Genomic DNA, 17,129 nt, shown 5'->3' on the forward strand with positions numbered 1-17,129 from the left:
TCATGTTAAAATCGCATAGCCATTGGATAGCAATTGCAATGCACTGGGGTCTAAATCGGATGCTAGGTGTGAAAATCGCATTGTACTCGCATGACACTCGCATGGCACTTGCACGGCACTTGTCCTTTTTTTCGGTCCAGATTATGGAACTTTTTTTTCACATATATGGGTATGCACCCTTTCACTCATTTCTGGATTAGTTGCTTCAAAGAGTTTTCACTATAGACATCACATATATTTTTTGGGGGACGAACACAGGCAGAAGAGCGCCTTTGTGCAAGAACAGTATGTTGGCCCTTTGCAGTCCGATAATGTGTTCATGACAGAAGCTGCTTTCTGCTTTGGAGGTAGAAATGGGCCCCTGTGCAGCTGCCAAGGTTGCAACAATATTATGTCCACACCTGTTTATAATACATGACTATGACAATATTCATCTTACTTAACTTTACCCAAGACTCTAGTAATCAATATTAGTAAATTGAAGATGTTTATTATGATACTGTGATCTTGATTTCATATTGAATGTCATCTTACCATTTCATTCTCCTCCCCCGGGTTCAGCAGGGCACGTGTTCCTGTCTTCTTGGCATCCATCTCTTGGGTCTTCTGTATAACTAGGACACCAGGAGCTTCGGTATGTGCACAGCTGTCTCTCAGGGCTCAGAGTGGATATCTTCAGTAGCTCCTATTCTTTTAACATTTCTACTAAGAACACACCCTTCTTTAAATCCTTTCCACTAAATGACCAATAGGCTTTGGTGTTGCACTTCACTCTATTGTATTCATACAGAAATTTTTCCGTCAGACTGGCGTGTGCTGAAACTATTAATACACTTGTTCTGTGTTATGCTGATTTCCCTGGTAAATCATGAAAAGTTCTTAGCTTCTTCAACATTTGAATTATAATACTACAGATTACAGAAATAATTGGGTCAGAGAAGAAAACTACAGCACAATGCTGGAATCGAACAGTGTTTGAATGAAAATGTCTTAAAGAGGCTTTACGCTTTCTCCCCAGTTCAACTTTTAAAAAAATGCACTTCATTTTACCCTCAGTGGCTTAAAGGGGTTGTCCACTACTTTTAGTTAACCCCCCCAATGTATCCCCCCGGGGCCCCTAATCAATTTTATAAATACCTTCAGTTGCCGTTATCACCTGTAAGCGGCGCTATGGCGCCACTAATTTCCGCTGATGTCACATCAATTTCCAGACTCTGGAAATTGACGTGACGTCAGCAACAGGCATGACCCAGCCTCCACAGAAAGCAGTCACTCAAGAGTGACTGGGCAGTGGGCGGGGCTGGGGACTGCCTGCAGGGCTGTGCTGGGGGCGGGCGGGGCTGTGCTGGGATCTGCTGGGCAGCCATGCTCATGTCCTGAGATGTGCGGCCGGTGCGGTGGCGTCGGCGGTGGCCGGTGCGGTGGCATCGGCGATAGCCGGTGCGGTGGCTTCGGCAGCCGGTGCGGTGGTGGTGGCGGCAGTGGGGGTCTGCACGGTGAATCTGCGGGGCTGTGCGGTGGTGGTGGTGGCGGCGTCTCTGTGTTTAGGCATCGTCCGATGGGATTACAAGTCCCATCGGGCTCTGCCTGCTAAAATGACAGGGAGTGACACATTAGCCAATGATGGGACAGTAGTAGTCCCATCATCCGGCTAATGTGTTGAATGTAAAAAAAACACATACACACATATACAGTACATACATACAACATACATTACACACATACGGAACATACACCATGCAACATGCAACATATGACAACATGCAACATGTGACAACATGTGACATGCAACATGCGACAACATGTGAAATGCAATGACATGTGACAACATGTCACATGCAACATGTGACAACATGCGACATGCAACATGTGACGACATGCGACATGCAACGACATGTGACAACATGCGACATGCAGCATTTGACAACATGTGGCATAAACCATGCGACATGCAGCATGTGACATGCAACATGTGACAACATGTGACATGCAACATGAGACATGCACCATGCAACAACATGCGACAACATGCGACATGCACCATGCGACAACATGCACCATACGACAACATGCAACATGTGACATGTGTCATGTGATGACATGTGCCATGCAACATGACATGCACCATGTGACAACATGCACCATGTGACAACATGTGCCATGCGACAACATGAACCATGCGCCATGCGACAACATGTGACATGCACCATGCGACATGCAACATGTGACAACATGCAACATGTGACATGCAACATGTGACAACATGCGACATGCAACATGTGACAACATGCGACAAAATGCGACATTCATCATGCGACAACGTGCACCATGCTACAACATGCTCCATGCGACATGAGACATGCAACATGTGACAACATATGCCACGTGATGACATGTGCCATGCGACAACATGTGACATGCACCATGCGACAACATGCACCATGTGACAACATGCGCCATGCGACAACATGCACCATGCGTCATGCGACAACATGTGATATGCACCATGCGACAGCATGCAACATGTACCATGTGACAGCATGCGACATGCACCATGCAACATGAGACATGCAACATGTGACCTGCGCCATGCGACATGCACCATGCGACATGCACCATGCGACAACATGCAGCATGCGGCATGTGCTATGCAACAACATGTGACATGCACCATGCGACATGCGACATGATGCGACATGCACCGTGTGACATGCACCATGCGACATGCACCATATAACATGCCACATACAGTACATACATGCATACAACATACAGTACATATAACAGAGTACATACCATCACTTGTCACTTTGATCCCTGAAGTCAGTGTCACAAGCCAGTGTCACCTGTAAAAAATATTAAAATAATAAACAAACAATATACTCCCTGATCCGCAGAAATCCAATTAAAATGAGTGTCCCTTGATGATCTCCCGTGGAGAGCAGCAGCAGCAGCTGATGCGACTGCTCTCCAGGGGCTCCAGGATTACAATGATGGAAGGTATCCTTCCACAATGTATTCCTCACAATGTATTCCTACGCCCCTGTGAGAAAATAGTCCCTAGTATCACTTCTGGCACTGCTGTGTTGAAAAATTCTTACACAGCTTTGCCATAAAGTGAGCCCCTGCCCTGAGGTAACCTCAGTGATACACTACAGGAGCCATTGTCTCCTGTCAGTGTGTCACTGAAGGTCCTATAGAGCAGTGACATCACCCGATGTCACTGTTCTATAGGGGAGATCTTCATGGGACTCTCGTTATTAATTGGACTACAGCGGACAGGTAGTATACGGTTTATTATTTTACGTTTTTTGCAGGTGCTGAAGTATGGTAAGTATGGTTAAATGAATATTAAAATACTTTTTTCCTAATGTGTGTGTGTTTTATTAACTCTTTACTAGTATTGGATTAATAATGGATTGACGCCTCTCCATTATTAACCCGGCTTAATGTCACCTTACAATAGCAAGGTGACATTAACCCCTTATTACCCCATATTACCCCATATCCCACCGTTACTCAGGAGTGGGAAGAGAGGGGCTAAGTGCTGGAATTGGCGCATCTCACAGATGCGCCATTTCTGGGGTGGCTGCGGACTGGTATTTGTAGCCGGGGGGGCGATATCCATGGCCCCTCTCTAGGCTATGAATATCAGCCTGCAGCTGTCTGCGTAGCCTTCCTGGCTATAAAATATAGGGGAACCCCACGTCATTTTTTTGGGGGGTCCCTCTATTTTACTAGCCAGTAAAGGCTATGCAGACAGCTGCGGGCTGATATTCATAGCCTGGGAGGAAGCCATGGATATTACCCCCTTCCCAGGCTACAAATATCGGCTTTCCCCCTCTGGCGCAGAAAATTGCGTGGAAGCCCATGCCGTTTTTTTTAACTGAAACATATTGTTCATTAACCCCTTTCTGCCGGCTGACGGAATAGTACATCAGCTGGCAGTATCCCCTGCTTTGAGGTGGGCTTCGGAGGTGAGCCCACTTGAAAGCCGCCACATGTCAGCTGTTTTCAGTACAACAAAAAAATTTACATGATCGCTAAACGGCGTAGCGAGAAAAAAAAATTAAAAGCCAAAATTATGTTTTTTTGTTCACTGGACACTGCATTAAAATGCAATAATGGGCGATCAAAAGAACATATCTGCACAGAAGTGGTGTCATTAAAAACGACAGCTCGGCATGCAAAAAATTAGCCCTCACCCGACCCAATATCTCAGAAAATATAGACGCTACGGGTATCTGAATATGGTGCAATTATTTTATTTCTTTTTAGCAAAGTTTGGAATTTGTTTTCACCACTTAGATAAAAAATAACCTAGACGTGTTTGGTGTCTATGAACTCGTAATGACCTGGAAAATCATAGTGGCAGGTCAGTTTTATGCTGTGTGCACAAGTTGCAGATTTGGGTGCAGAATTTTCTGCACAAAATCTGCATCTCCTTGCAGATAACGCAGCTGTGTTTTTTATGCTTTTTTTTCACTTTTTTTACGGTCTTTTTGATGCTGGTTTTTTGTACAGTTTTGATGCAGGTCTTGGTTCCGTTTTTTTGTGCATTTTTTGCACGGTTCTGATTCAGTTTTTGCTGCAGTATTTGGTGCGTTTTTTGCGTGGTTTTGATTCAGGTTTTTTATGCTTTTTTATGCAGTTTTTGGTGAAGTTTTGATGCAGTTTTTGGTGAAGTTTTGATGCAGTATTTGTTGCAGTTTTGATGCAGTTTTTGGTGCGCCTTTGATGCAGTTTTTGGTGCAGTTTTCATGCGTTTTTGATGCAGTTTTTGCTGCGGTTTTGATGCAGTTTTTAATGCAGTTTTGATGTGTTTTTGATGCAGTTTTGATGTGTTTTTGGTGCATTTTTTGCGCGGTTTTGATGCTTTTTTTTTGGTGCGGTTTTTGTATGCTTTTTTGAAAGCTAAATAAAGATGTATTATTGAACAAAAAAAAAGATTTGTAATATCATTATTGTCCAACCTCCTCTTTTACATTTGTTCAACCCACACTCAATTTCACACAGATAGACAGACAGAGAGATGATAGATGAAATGCATAGACAGAGCTACATATAGATAGATCTATGGATGCATACATCTATCTATTCATATATCTATCTATAGATATATCTGGATAGATATATCTATTGATAGATGTATGGATAGTGTAGGGTGCGCGTCCACTGTCCGGATTACATCCAAATTAGCTACAGATTGGATGCTGCGTACTTGTAGTCCCATTGGATGATGCCTGCACACACACCCCAAAAGACCCCCCGCACGGCCCGCACACACCCAAACAGTCCTGCACAAACCTGAACAGTCCCGCACAGCGTCGCACACATCTGAACAGTCCCACACACATCCAAACAGCCCGCAGAACCTGCACACACCCGAACAGTCCCGCACACATCCGAACAGCCCGCAGACCCCGCCCACACACACATACACGTACACAGTCACCGCCCACATACTTCCCTCCCGAACTGCAGCATTTCTCAGACCCACATCCGCAGCAAAACTGAAGATCTTTTTTACATCTGTGGTTTTGCTGCGGATGTGCCTGATTCAATGAAAGTCTAAGGGTGCAGAAACACTGCAGTTCGGCACAAAAGAAGTGACATGCTGCGGGAAAAAAAGCTGAATTTCGGTGCGGCTTTTTCCGCAGCATGTGCACAACAAGTCTGTGACTTCCATAGACTTACATTGGTTGTGCACTACACTGCACATTTGATGCAATTCCGTGCAGCAAAAAATTCTGTGGATCTGCAATCAAATCCGCAACATGTGCACACAGCCTTAGCATTTAGTGAACCTAGCAAAAAAGCCAAGCAAAAAACAAGTGTGGGATTGCACTTTTTTGCAATTTCTTCGCACTTTGACTTTTTTTCACATTTTCTGTTACACGACATGGTAAAACCAATGGTGTCGTTCAAAAGTAGAACTTGTCCCGCAAAAGATAAGCCCTCACATGGCCATATAGATGGAAAAATTATGGCCCTGGAAAGAAGAGGAGCGATAAACGAAAAAAGCTCCAGGGGTGAAGGGATTTAGAAACATGGATATGGTGGACATATCTATGGAAATCTATCTTTCTGTCTATCTATCTATCTATCTATCTATCTATGCCCTAGCTATCTATCTATCTATCCATCCATCCATCTTTGTGTAATGGAGTGTGGGTTGGACAAATGTAAAAGAGGAGGTTGGACAGAAATGACATCGCAAATCTTTTTGAAGAGAGAGGAGGGAGAGGAGGGAGGGGTTTGGGTGTGTTTTGGAGTGGGTGTGGTAGGTTCGAGCTTAGTGGCCAGTGCAATGCATCATGGAACTTGTAGTATTAGAGCACAATAACTCAGGAGAAATGAAGTTGTCGATTAACCCCATGAGAGCTGGATCCAGCACTGAAGATGTGCTGCTACAGCATGATAAAAGGTAATATTGCTAAAATAAATATAGTGGATGTTTTCAGTAGCACATAATAGCAAGATTTATGAAAAAAAAAATATTGTAGTGGACAACTTCTTTAACTAGAGTCCATTGGGTCCCAGGGCTAAATATGGACCTGTTTCCCCCTCCTCACTTGCACACACTAGCTTGTTCCTTAGACATGTGAGTTCCAGTAGCATTGGTAGTATCTGTGTTTGGTTCTCAAAATAATATAAGTACCATAATTAAATCTGAAAGAAATCCATGGCAATAAGATCATTTTCTAAGTAATACTTGTAAATAATTCAGTCATCTAATTACCAAATATCAGATGTTATCCCCTGTGAGAGAGTGACTGGCGTTATTGTGAATGGTCGGTATGTGTCGCAGTGGCGGAGGTCCTCTGCGCTGTGAGCCTGGATTGTTGCTCTGGGACTTCTAGTTCTATGAGCTTTATTTAGTTTATAAGGGGCTGGACTTGCAGGTTAGCTGGAGAGCTGGGTGGGCCTGGCAAACTGTCACGGACGTGGTTTGTGGAACCACTGTTCCGCGGACCGAGGAGAGCCTGGAGGGGCATGACTAAGCGAGTACCTGACTTTTCACTAGAGCCTCTGATGGGGAGGTTAGACTTGGTTTCCGATGAATGCTAGGTGCCACTCCAGGACAGACGTACGGATGCATAGCAGCTGGACCCAGAGGACAGACTGAATGGATGTTGGCCTAATGCATATTGATCTGTATGTATTGCAACAACTATTGTTTGTTTAATATGATGTGATTTATATATCTGCATGCATATTGTTCACATGTTAACAAAGTTTTTTTTTTTAAAAAAAGGGTCCTCATTTACAGACAGGATGCTCCTCCTCCTCTTTCCCTGTGAGCACATTTTCTTGTGTGTGGAATTGAAACTGAAAGTAACAGCAGATCTCTCTCTCAGAAACCAGATTGATCCTGTTCTCATATTGTAATGCTGAATGTTCTTAGTTCTTAATAAATGAACATTCTCTGTTGCTCGTTGTGGACATCATGCTGATTAACCCGCTGCTAACAGGTTATGGGCCCAGAAGTCAAAGCAATCCCAAACCTCCAGAGCACAGAGATAGAAAGACAACAGCAAACTGAGAAGAAGTAAAATGGCCGCCAGCAGCAACTCAACAAAGTTTACAGTGCCAAGCCTGAATAACCAGAACTACCAATCCTGGAAATTCAAGGTGAAGATGCTGCTGATAAGAGAAGGTACATGGAAATACACTCAGGACCCTAAGCCTGACCCAGTACCACAGGAATGGCTAGAGATGGATCAGAAAGCACAGAGCACCATATCACTCAGTATAGAGGATGATCAGATTGTGCATGTGTGCAAGTGTGAATCTGCAAAGGAAATGTGGGAGCAGCTGCAGAAAGTACATGAGAGAATAAATTTAAGCAATAAACTCTATCTAATGAGAAAGCTGTATCAGTCTAAGCTACACAATGACCAGGACATGCAGGACTACATTAGAAATACTCTAGAGACCATAGAGTGCCTGCGGGGCATTGGGGAAGATATGAAGGACTTCCATGTAGCAGCACTATTACTTAGTGGTCTCTCAGAAAGCTATGATACGCTTGTAACTGCATTACATGCACGCCCAGATGATGAGCTTACATTGGAGTACGTCAGAGGAAAGATTGTAGATGAATATAAGAGAAAGACAGAAAATGTGAGCAGCAAAACATGTAACAAGGAAACTGCTTTACAAACACATGATGTGCCCACCAGCAGAATCCACCCTAAAGAAACACGTGAATGTTCTGTATGCAAGAAGCCAGGTCATTTAAAAGCTGAATTCAGAGTCTGGAAAGCAAAAATGAATCAGCTGAAAAAGCAAAACAGCCAACAGAGAGTTAAGAGTGCTGTATCTGGAAACAATGATTCAGTGAATACTGAAGCTGCATTCACATCAGTCAATGCATTTAAATCAAAGCATCCGTGGTGTATAGATTCTGGTGCAACCAGTCACATGACCAATGACAGAGACTTCTTTACTAAGCTTAACCAAAATAAGTCAGAGAAAGTGATAATGGCGAACAGTCACTATATGAACTCAGAGGCATAGGAGACGGTTATATTGATTGTAACATCTCTGCAACACAAAGTAGAAGGATTCATGTAAAAGATGTACTATATGTGCCTAGTCTTGAAAGTAATCTATTATCTGTGAAAAAGCTCACAAAACAGGGTAATGAAGTTACATTTAAGGAAGATAGCTGCATCATCTCAAAAGAGGGTCACACATTAGCAAAAGGAAAAATCAGAGATGAACTGTATCAGTTGAAATGTAAAGAGGGTGCATGCACAGCCAAGCAAGAACTGCACAAGAACTGTATTCATGTATGGCACAGGCGGCTTGCGCATAGAAACCCAGAAGCAATAAGAAAGTTATTTCAAGAACAATTAGCTGACAATATTACAATTGATTCATGTAATCAGACAATGAAGTGTTCCAGCTGTATTAAAGGGAAAATGTCCAGAAAGGCCTTTCCGAAGAAAAGTACTACAAGAACAGAACAACCACTAGATTTAGTACACACGGATATCTGTGGTCCAATGCGTACTCAGACCCCTGGAAAGAAGAGATATTTTCTTACATTTATTGATGACAATTCAAGATATACAGTTGTCTATTTACTTCACAGCAAAAATGAAGTTCCGGAGAAACTTGGAATATATCTAGCTGAAGTACATAGCAAGTTTGGAAGAATGCCAAAAACGTTACGTGCAGATAATGGAACTGAGTATACAAGTAATGAAACACAGAGCATTTTAAAGAAAAATGGAATCATATTTCAAACTACTTTACCATACAACCCTGAGCAAAATGGTATAGCAGAAAGAAGAAACCGCACTCTCTGTGAAAGTGCAAGGAGTATGTTATTTGATGCAAATTTGCCTACAGTATATTGGGGCGAAGCTATTATGATGGCTTGTTATCTTCAGAACAGACTACCAAGTAAAGCGACAGAGAAAACTCCATTTGAGCAATGGAATGGTACAAAACCAAAACTTCAACACATAAGGATTTTTGGAAGTAAAGCATTTGCACATGTTCCCAAAGAAAAACGAACCAAGTGGGAATCTCATGCCAAGGAAGGCATCCTGGTAGGCTACAGTGAAACCCAGAAAGGTTATAGAATTCTACACCCAGAGACAAACAAGGTCACAATAAGTAAAGATGTAGTCTTTGATGAAAACTTTGTGTCACCCAAGTTTTATGACATTATGCCAGTAGTCCAGATGAAGCAACAACAACAATCTCAATCACAATTACAAGACAACAAAGAAAAGAATGTAGAAGTCTGGCTAGACTCTTCAACCACTGAAGGAACAACAAAAGGCCTAAGTGAACCTGAAATTAGACGCTCATCAAGATCAAACAAAGGAATACCAGCTAAACGTTTATCCTACATTGTGAGGACACTACCTGAGTCAGAGCCACAGTCATGGGATGAAATGCAGAAACTACCCACCCATGAAAGAACAAAGTGGATCATTGCCACGACCTAGGTTCCAAGAATTGAGAACCACTATGGGACTCACAGAATAAGTAGTTCTTGAGTGGGGGTGTTGGCCTAATGCATATTGATCTGTATGTATTGCAACAACTATTGTTTGTTTAATATGATGTGATTTATATATCTGCATGCATATTGTTCACATGTTAACAAAGTTTTTTTTTAAAAAAAAGGGTCCTCATTTACAGACAGGATGCTCCTCCTCCTCTTTCCCTGTGAGCACATTTTCTTGTGTGTGGAATTGAAACTGAAAGTAACAGCAGATCTCTCTCTCAGAAACCAGATTGATCATGTTCTCATGTTGTAATGCTGAATGTTCTTAGTTCTTAATAAATGAACATTCTCTGTTGCTCGTTGTGGACATCACGCTGATTAACCCGCTGCTAACAATGGAGAAGCAGGAAGAGCTTATATCAGAGTGCAGCGGACCAAGTTCGTATCCGAGTGCAGCAGACAGGATCTGCATCAGAATGCAGCAAGCAGGATTTGCACTTAGAGTGCAGCAGGACAGATTTGCCTCAGAGTGCAGCAGGCATGAATTGCATCAGAGTGTAGCAGGGAGGATTTGCACTTAGAGTGCAACAAGGAAGAATTGCATAATAGTGCAGCAGGCAGGATTTGTACCAGGGTGCAGCAAACAGGATTTGCACTGGTATGCAACCTTACACAACTTAGACTGTAAACAGGAAGGTTGCTCAGACACCTCAGTGGGGAGGAAGCAATATATGCATACTGCCACACAGCTATTGGCTTGGGAGGATATAGCAAGTGAAAGCGTTGGCCGTTTAAGTGTACAGTAGCGCACACACATGCTCTAAGAATATGGCTAGAGGCCCAGTTGGAAGCTCTGCTGGTAGCATGCGGAGCACCAGAAAGGGGAGAACTGACTGCAGCGTGTGTGAGTGAAGTGACACGCCGGAAGCCCTGCTAACACTAACCACCTACCTCCCATCAATGCGTGTGTCTCATGGGATATAATGAGACTGTTATTTGGTCACATGATCTCTGTGTTGGAAGGTCCTGGAAGGCGCCAGGTTTCCTGGATAGCACATATAAGAGGACGTGCCTGCAGAGTCCGTGATGGCTGTCTAAGTTGAGGAAAGCTACTGTCCTTCTGAGGGTCTAGAACTGACAGGTTGAAGCTTGTCAAGCAATTCAGAGTACGGGTCAGTTATCCCAGTAAGGCCGGGGTCACACTAGACCGTAATACGGACGAGTGCTATGCGATAAAAGATCGCATAGCACTTGGCCCAATGTTAACCTATGGTGCAGCTCCCATCATCCGATATTTTCTCCACCGTATTCAGGATCCGAGTGAAATCGCAGCATGCTGCGATTGTCAGCGTATCTCGGCCGAGACTTGCCAATGAAAGTCTATGGGGGTGAGAATAAATCGGATTACACACGGACCATGCGTGTGCATTGCGAGAAATACGCAGCGGTGATCTATAGAAAAGCTGGTAATTCAATTGCCGGCTTTTCATTTCTCCTTCACAAACCCGACAGGATATGAGACATAGTTTACATACAGTAAACCATCTCATATCCCCTTTTTTTTGCATATTCCACACTACTAATGTTAGTAGTGTGTATGTGCAAAATTTGGGCACTGTAGCGGCTAAAATAAAGGGTTAAATGGCGGGAAAAATTGGCGTGGGCTCCCGCGCAATTTTCTCCGCCAGAGTGGTAAAGCCAGTGACTGAGGGCAGATATTAATAGCCTAGAGAGGGTCCATGGTTACTGCCCCCCCCTGGCTACAAACATCTGCCCCCAGCCACCCCAGAAAAGGCACATCTGGAAAATGCGCCTATTCTGGCACCTGGCCACTCTCTTCCCACTCCCGTGTAGCGGTGGGATATGGGGTAATGAAGGGTTAATGCCACCTTGCTATTGTAAGGTGACATTAAGCCAGATTAATAATGGAGAGGCGTCAATTATGACACCTATCCATTATTAATCCAATTGTATGAAAGGGTTAAAAAAGCACACACAGATTATTATAAAGTATTTTAATGAAATAAACACACAGGTTGTTTTAATATTTTATTGCTCTCTCAATCCAGCTAAAGACCCTCGCTTGGCAAAATAATAAACCCACAAGATACATACCCTCTCATGACCTGTCACGTCCCACGAGGTAATCCATCTGAAGGGGTTAAAATATTTTACAAGCAGAAGCCCTGCTAATGCAGCTGTGCTCGTGCTTGTAAGCCCCGGTGAATGAAGGAAATGTAGGTCAATGACCTATAGTTACCTTCAGTCGCGGTGATGCACCCCTGCTGGATGTCCTCATGAACTGCAGCCTGGGAACTTTTTCCCACGCTCGAGCTCATATGAGGACACTTCAACGGATCCCACCAATTCTGATACTGTTTTTTTCATCATGTTACATTTGTAGAGCCCCTGATGTGCCTAAACAGTAGAAAACCCCCACAAGTGACATCACTTTGGAAACTAGACTCCCCAATGAACTTATCTAGATGTGTGGTGAGCACTTTTTACCCCCAAATGCTTCACAGAAGTTTATTACGCAAAGCCATGAAAATAAAAAATCATTTTTTTCTCAAAAATGATTTCTTAGCCCGCAATTTTTTATTTTCACAAGGGTAATAGGAGAAATTGGACCCAAAAAGATGTTGACCAGTTTGTCCTGAGAGCGCTGGTACCCCATATGTGGGGGGAACCACTGTTTGGGCACTGTCAGGACTCTGAACATTTTGATTACCTTTTGTGCATTACTGCCCTTTTCCAAGATGGCGTCTTTGGTCTCATGTGCACTGTGTCTTCCTGCTATATAACTCCACCCCAGCCTTTAGTCTGTGCTAGAGTATTCTGCCTTGCATCCAGCTCCTGATGACTCCCTGGCTTTGAACCTGCACCTGCTCCTGTGAACCTGTGTGGAGATCCTGCTACTCAGCTCTGAGTTTCTGCTGCATACATCGGTTTCCAGTAATCCTCCATCTGGCTGCTTGTGTTTGTTTCCATCTGCATTTGCTGGACATGTAAGTTGTTGCTGCTCTAACCTGAGACTTTTACCCAGGCCTCCCTGGTTGTGCTAAGATATTACTTGAACTGCCTTATAAGCATATCTGTGTTTGGACTACCAAGGACTTATTCGTGTCAAGTATCCTCAAGAATAATTGTGCTTCATAGACTTTCTGTGTGATTGCATTTTCCTCTGAAGTTTCCTATAGACTGCTAAGCTGCATTTAATATTTACTCCAAGTGTTAAGGACTTGAGTTTCTCTCTGCACCTGTTTGAATCACCGTGTGATAATATAGACTTTACGACTTATAAAACTGTGTCCTGTAGTTGTCTTGTTCCATGCAAAGAGTCTCCTGAGTTATCCCTTATAATCATTACAGGCACACGTCAGGGCTCGTAAGGGAAGTAGTGACGTTTTGGAATGCAGACTTTGATGAAATGGTCCGTGGGCATCATGTCATGATTGAAGAGCCCCTGATGTGCCTAAATAGTGGAAACCCCCAATTCTAACTCCAACCCTAACCCCAACACACCCCTAACCCTAATCAGAACCCTAACCATAAACCTAACCCTAACACACCCCTAACCCTAATCCCAACCCTAACCCTACCCCTAACCCTACCTCTATTCCCAACCCTAACTTTAGCCCCAACTCTACACTAACTTTAGCCCCAACCCCAAACCTAATTTTAGCCCCAACCCTAACCCTAACTTTAGCCCAACTCACTTTAGCCCAACTCTAATGGCAAAACTGGGGGGAGGGTGATCACTGGGGCAGGGGGTGATCACTAGGGCAGGGGGTGCTCACCGGGGCAGGGGGAGATCAGCGGGGCAGGGGGCGATCACCGGGGTAGGGAGAGATCACTGTGGCAAATGGAGGATCACCGGGGCAGGGGGCAGATCAGCGGGGCAGGGGGCAGATCAGCGGGGCGGGGGTGATCTGCAGGGAAGGGGGCAGATCCGTGAGGCAGGGGGGAGATCAGCGGGGCAAGGGGCAGATCAGTGTGGCAGGGGGCAGATCTGTGGGGCAGGGGAGAGATCAGCGAGGCAGGGGGCAGATTGGAGGGGCAGGGGGCAGATCTGTGGGGCCGGGGGGAGATCAGCAGGGCAGGGGGCAGATCCGCAGGGCAGATCCATGGGGCAGGGGGCAGATCCGTGGGGCAGGGGCAGATCCATGGGGCAGAGGGAGATCAGCGGGGCAGGGGGCAGATCAGTGGGGCAGGTGGGAGATCAGCAGAGCAGGGGGCAGATCAGCGAGGCAGGGGTGATCAGCAGGGCAGGGGGTAGATTCATGGAGCAGGGGCAAGATCAATGGGGCAGAGGCAAGATTAGTGGGGCAGGGGGCAGATCAGCAGGAAAGGGTGAAGATCAGGGGGATCGGGGGCAGACCAGTGGGGCAGAGATGATCAGAGAGGCAGGGGGTAGATCCGCTGGGCAGGAGGAGATCAGGGGGCAGGGGCAAGATCAGCGAGGTTGGGGGGAGATATGCAAGGCAGGAAGGATGATTAGCGGGGCAGGGGGCAGATCAGCGGGGCAGGGGGCAGATCAGATGGGCATGGGGGTGATCAGGGGGAAGGGGGGTGATCGGGGGAAAGGGGGGCAGAAGGGCAATCAAGGGGGCAGGGGTTGATCAGGGTGATCACTGGGGCGGGGGTGAGGTGATCGCTGGGGCAGGAGGGGGCTGTCAGGTGCGGAGGGCTGAGATGCAGCAGCAGATGGAGCTGACAGCAGCAGCAGAAGGGGGGGTGATCAGGGGGTGAACACCAGGGCAGAGAGAAGGGAGCAGACGGAGTGGGGAGTGGAGGGCAGCAGAGTGGAGTACCTAGCGGCGGTGGCGATGATGGTGGTGATCGCGTTTTGTGGCAGGGCAGCAAGCAGGCACCTCACTGTTCAGCTTCCATGGACGGCACGAAGCTCCAATCGTTAGAGGACACCATGTCGCATTTGGAGAGCCCCTGTGTGCATAAACATTGGATCTCCCCCACAAGTGACACCATTTTGGAAACTAAACCCGTCAAGAAACTTATCTAGATGTGTGCTGAGCACTTTCAACTCCCAAGTGTTTCACAGAAGTTTATAACGCAGAGCCGTGAAAATACATTTTTTTTTCCTCAAAAATGATGTTTTTAGTCAGCAATTTTTTAACAGAACATGAGAAATTGGACCCCAAAAGTAGTTGCCCAGTTTGTCCTGAGTACGATGGTACCCCATATGTGAGGGGAACAACTGTTTGGGCACATGTCGGGCTTGGAATGTAAGTAGTGACGTTTTGAAATGCAGACTTTGATGGAGTGGTCTGCGGGCGTCATGTTACATTTGCAGAGCCCCTGATGTGCCTAAACAGTAGAAAACCCCCACAAGTGACATCATTTTGGAAACTAGACTCCCCAATGAACTTATCTAGATGTGTGGTGAGCACTTTTTACCCCCAAGTGCTTCACAGAAGTTTATTACGCAGAGCCATGAAAATAAAAAAACATTGTTTTTCTCAAAAATGATTTCTTAGCCCGCAATTTTTTATTTTCACAAGGATAACAAGAGAAATTGGACCCCAAAAGATGATGTCCAGTTTGTCCTGAGTACGCTGGTGCCCCATATGTGGGGGGAACCACTATTTGGTAACATGTCGGGGCTTGGAAGGTAAGTAGTGACATTTTGGAATGCAGACTTTGATGAAATGGTCTGCGGGCTTCATGTCACGTTTGAAAAGCCCTTGATGTGCCTAAATAGTGGAAACCCCCCTAATTCTAACTCCAACCCTAACCCCAACACACCCCTAACCCTAATCCGAACCCTAACCATAAACCTAACCCTAACACACCCCTAAACCTTATCCTAACCCTAACCTTACCCCTAACCCTACCCCTATTTCCAACCCTAACTTTAGCCCCACCCCTACCCTAACTTTAGCCCCAACCCTAACCCTAACTTTAGCCCAACTCACTTTATCCCAACTCTAATAGCAAAACTGGGGAGAGGGTGATCACTGGGGCAGGGGGTGATCACCGGGTGAGGGGGGCGCTCAACAGGGCAGGTGGAGATCAGCGGGGCAGGGGGCGCTCAACGGGGCAGGTGGAGATCAGCGGGGCAGGGGGCGATAACCGGGTTAGGGAGAGATTATTGTTGCAGGGGGAGATCACAGGGGCAGGGGGTGATCAGAGGGGCAGGGGCAGATCAGCAGGGCAGGGAGTGGATCATCGGGGTGGAGGTAGATCATCAGGGCAGGGGGCAATCAGCAGGGCAGGGGGCAGATCTGCAGGGCAGGGGGCAAATCCACGGGGCAGGGAGCAGATCCATGGAACAGAGGGAGATCAGCGGGGCAGGGTTGAGATCAGAGGGGCAGGGTGAGATCAGTGGGGCAGGGGGCAGATCAGTGGGACTGGTGGGAGATCAGCAGAGCAGGGGGCAGATCAGCGGGGCAGGGGTTATCAGCGGTGCAGGGGATAGATTCGTGGGGCAGGAGTGAGATCAGTGGGGCAGGGGTGAGATTAGTGGGGCAGGGGGCAGATAAGCAGGGAAGGGTGGAGATCAGCGAGATTGAGGGCAGACCAGTGGGGCTGGGATGATCAGAGGGGCAGGGTGAGATCAGTGGGGCAGGGGGCAGATCAGTGGGGCTGGTGGGAGATCAGCAGAGCAGGGGGCAGATCAGCGGGGCAGGGGTTATCAGCGGTGCAGGGGGTAGATTTGCGGGGAAGGGGCAAGATCAGTGGGGCAGGGGCGAGATTAGTGGGGCAGGGGGCAGATAAACAGGGAAGGGTGGAGATCAGCGAGATCGAGGGCAGACCAGCGGGGTAGGGATGATCAGAGAGGCAGGGGGCAGATCTGCGGGGCAGGGGGAGATCAAGGGTCAGGGGAGAGATCAGTGAGGCTGGGGGGAGACCTGCGGGGCAGAAAGGATGATTAGCGGGGCAGGGGGCAGATCAGAGGGGCATGAGGGTGATCAGAGAAAAGGGGGGTGATTAGGGGGGAAGGGGGGTGATCAGGGGGGTAGGGCTTGATCAGGTTGATCATTGGGGCGGGGGTGAGGTGATCATTGGGGCAGGAGGGGGCTGTCAGGTGCGGGGGGCTGAGATGCAGCAGCAGATGGAGCCGGCAGCAGCAGAAGGGGGGTGATCAGGGGGTGAACACCGGGGCAGGGAGAAGGGAGCAGATGGTGGGGGGAGT

At 46.4% G+C, this 17,129-nt stretch overlaps 1 protein-coding gene across 2 annotated transcripts in view; it reads right to left on the reverse strand.

Moving 5' to 3' along the window:
- LOC143808071 (putative cation-transporting ATPase 13A4) overlaps window positions 1–668 on the reverse strand; it is a 730,794-nt gene extending 730,126 nt beyond the window's left edge. For both annotated transcript variants that reach the window (XM_077290328.1, XM_077290327.1), the window contains exon 1: window positions 535–668. In XM_077290328.1, coding sequence (XP_077146443.1) covers window positions 535–594 — 60 coding nt within the window. In that variant the 5' untranslated portion in view covers window positions 595–668. The remainder of the gene's footprint in view (window positions 1–534) is intronic.
- Between the last annotated feature and the right edge of the window lie 16,461 nt (window positions 669–17,129).

The sequence above is a fragment of the Ranitomeya variabilis genome, chromosome 2 (genome assembly GCF_051348905.1).
Source record: "Ranitomeya variabilis isolate aRanVar5 chromosome 2, aRanVar5.hap1, whole genome shotgun sequence".
NCBI lineage: Eukaryota > Metazoa > Chordata > Amphibia > Anura > Dendrobatidae > Ranitomeya > Ranitomeya variabilis.